This window comes from Sphaeroforma arctica (assembly GCF_001186125.1).
Source record: "Sphaeroforma arctica JP610 unplaced genomic scaffold supercont1.4847, whole genome shotgun sequence".
In the NCBI taxonomy this organism is placed as follows: Eukaryota; class Ichthyosporea; order Ichthyophonida; genus Sphaeroforma; species Sphaeroforma arctica.
Genome location: NW_014035711.1, coordinates 1 through 2,239, shown reverse-complemented (window position 1 = coordinate 2,239; position 2,239 = coordinate 1). Strand labels below are relative to the sequence as shown.

The following is a 2,239-nucleotide window of genomic DNA, read 5'->3' as shown; positions in this document are numbered from 1 at the left end:
GCTGAGTTGGTGAGGCCACGCCAACGCTGGTCCTTGGCGGTCTGCGTCAAGTGATGTAGTACCGCCCGTCGCGCTTCGATGAGAGCCTTCCTGAAAGGAGATTCCATGAAAAGCCATTTCTCGTACGCAGACGAAAAAACCAGGTCAACGTGCTGGTCTATAATCGGGGAGATGGGTGACACAAACTCACGTGCAATATCATTGCACCTCTTTACCACGGAAAGAGATCGTGTATTTGACCGAGATATTCTGTGAACGGACCGTGGCGGGGCCCTTCCACTGGTAATCCGCCTTCAACCTGTTTGGTGAGGCCTTGAACTTAACCAGAGATCTTGGTGCGAGGTTGCGCGCAGGCTTTCTCACCCTGTTGGCCCTCGCACGCAGGGCTTTTTTCGCCCGCTGTATACGCTGGAAAACTGCATCGTCACGCACCAAGGCGCGCGCAGATTCTTCACTTGCGAGGGAGCCGACGGATATCTGCTTCATGCTTAAACTCTCGCTCACCATCGTACACGCGATTGGTTATCATCGTGCGTGGCGGTAGTTGCGGCGTTATAACAGTTTCGGAACTTGTAACACCAGGGCACCCAGTCGCCCTTATCTGCCGCAGTCATGGATGTCATAATCCAGTCCTGCGCAACCTTCACCATAGCCTCAGCTGCACCGTCAGCTTGGTGGTGGTTGGTCGTACCATCATGGACCTCGCCCCCAGATTGCTGAGCAAAGTCCTTGAACTCCTGCGCCATAAAGACAGAGTCCTTGTCGCAAGTGGACAACTTGGGTTGACCCCACGGGTGTACTACCTCGTTAAGGAACTTGATGGTCTTGCGATCGCTCTTGGACCGCGACGGTTTGACTAGCACCAAGGACTTCGCCCAATTGACGATCAGATCAAGTGAAGGTGTGTGTAGCCCGTGGAGGTCTTTGGCAAAGTAGCGAAGTCCATGAACACGTGGTTGAAAATATCCCGTTCCCGGACCGGTTGTTGGAGCAATCCAAGTTCCTGCGTGCCATGCGGCCCCCCCCCCGCATCTGGCAGCGGAGACAGGATCGCTTGACCACCCGGACTAAGGAACGGATACCATCCAACCCGTACAGGGTGTGCAATTTGCTGACAAGCTTGTCAGTACCAGCATAGCATGCATATAGACCTTATGCGTGGCAGCAATTACATCGTGGACCTCCGGCCACGATAGTTTGAATCCACGAATGTTGTAAGGGGACGGACCGGCAAGCGCCCGCGCTGCTGCTGCTTCCACTTCCGCCCTTGTTTTTGGCAAGTCCCGTTTAGTTGCCGCATCAAGCTGACAACCGCCTTGCTCGTGCCCGACGGGTACGCTTATTCGGTACTCGTTCTTGGGTTCAGTGGCCTGCGCTGCTGCTCGCTCAAGCGTATCAGCCTCGGAAGGGATAGGCAGCGGAACTGTCGCTCGTGAGTTCAACCGCAGAGCTGATTTAACCGCGCCACCGGCCGCTCCACGGGGGAGGAACGCCTCACACTGACGCCAGAAGTCTTTCGTCACCTTATACTTCGCCCCTGACGCCGAGAGTCGGCACATCAGTGTAGGACCCCATCACGGGGCAGGCATCTCTTCTTGCCCAAACGGGAAGAAAACACCTTTCTCCCGGGGAATAATGATTCGCTCACGCGAAAGCAAGGCCAGCATCGGTTCGAACCATGGTTCGTTAGGGAGGTACGGACACATCAGCGTGATGTCCGCATCATCAGTGATGACTTTGGCTAGAACACGGGGAACCGCCGCCCACGGGGGGTTGAGAGAAGGTACCCCCTTTTAAAAGGGCGAAAAATACTGAGGGAGATGGTTATTCCCAGGCAGCGCAAAACCATTATGGGTGTGCGGGCCCCAAGTCTTGTCTACCTTCTTGAAGTGCTTGCGGTTGGCCATGTATTCATTGCTGTACGGAGGACCCGTGCGATCAATTGGATAACGCCAGGAAACTCGGCGACGAGGGTTACCTGCTTGAGTCCCCACAGGGTCCATCCAAAAATACACCTTGGTCGCTAGACGGCTGAGCATATCCGCGGTGCCGGTGTCTTTCCCTCTCACGTGCAACAAGTACACGTCACGATCGCGGAAGACCTCCTGCCAGCGAGCTTGTTGGTGATCAGTAAAAATCGTTATGGGATTATGAGAATTGCCAAACACTGCCCAGTGCTTGAGAAGCCCATCCATAGACCTGCGCCAACCATTCTCTATCCGTTACACGATAATTTAGT

General features: G+C 54.8%; 1 protein-coding gene across 1 annotated transcript; it reads right to left on the bottom strand.

Annotated features, from left to right (window-relative positions):
* Window positions 1-207: 207 nt before the first annotated feature.
* Window positions 208-486, bottom strand: SARC_14606 (hypothetical protein; the record flags this gene model as incomplete). The annotated part of the gene is made up of 1 exon (XM_014291261.1): window positions 208-486. A coding segment is annotated over one exon (279 nt), but the record flags the coding sequence as incomplete, so codon positions are not given.
* Window positions 487-2,239: the final 1,753 nt, after the last annotated feature.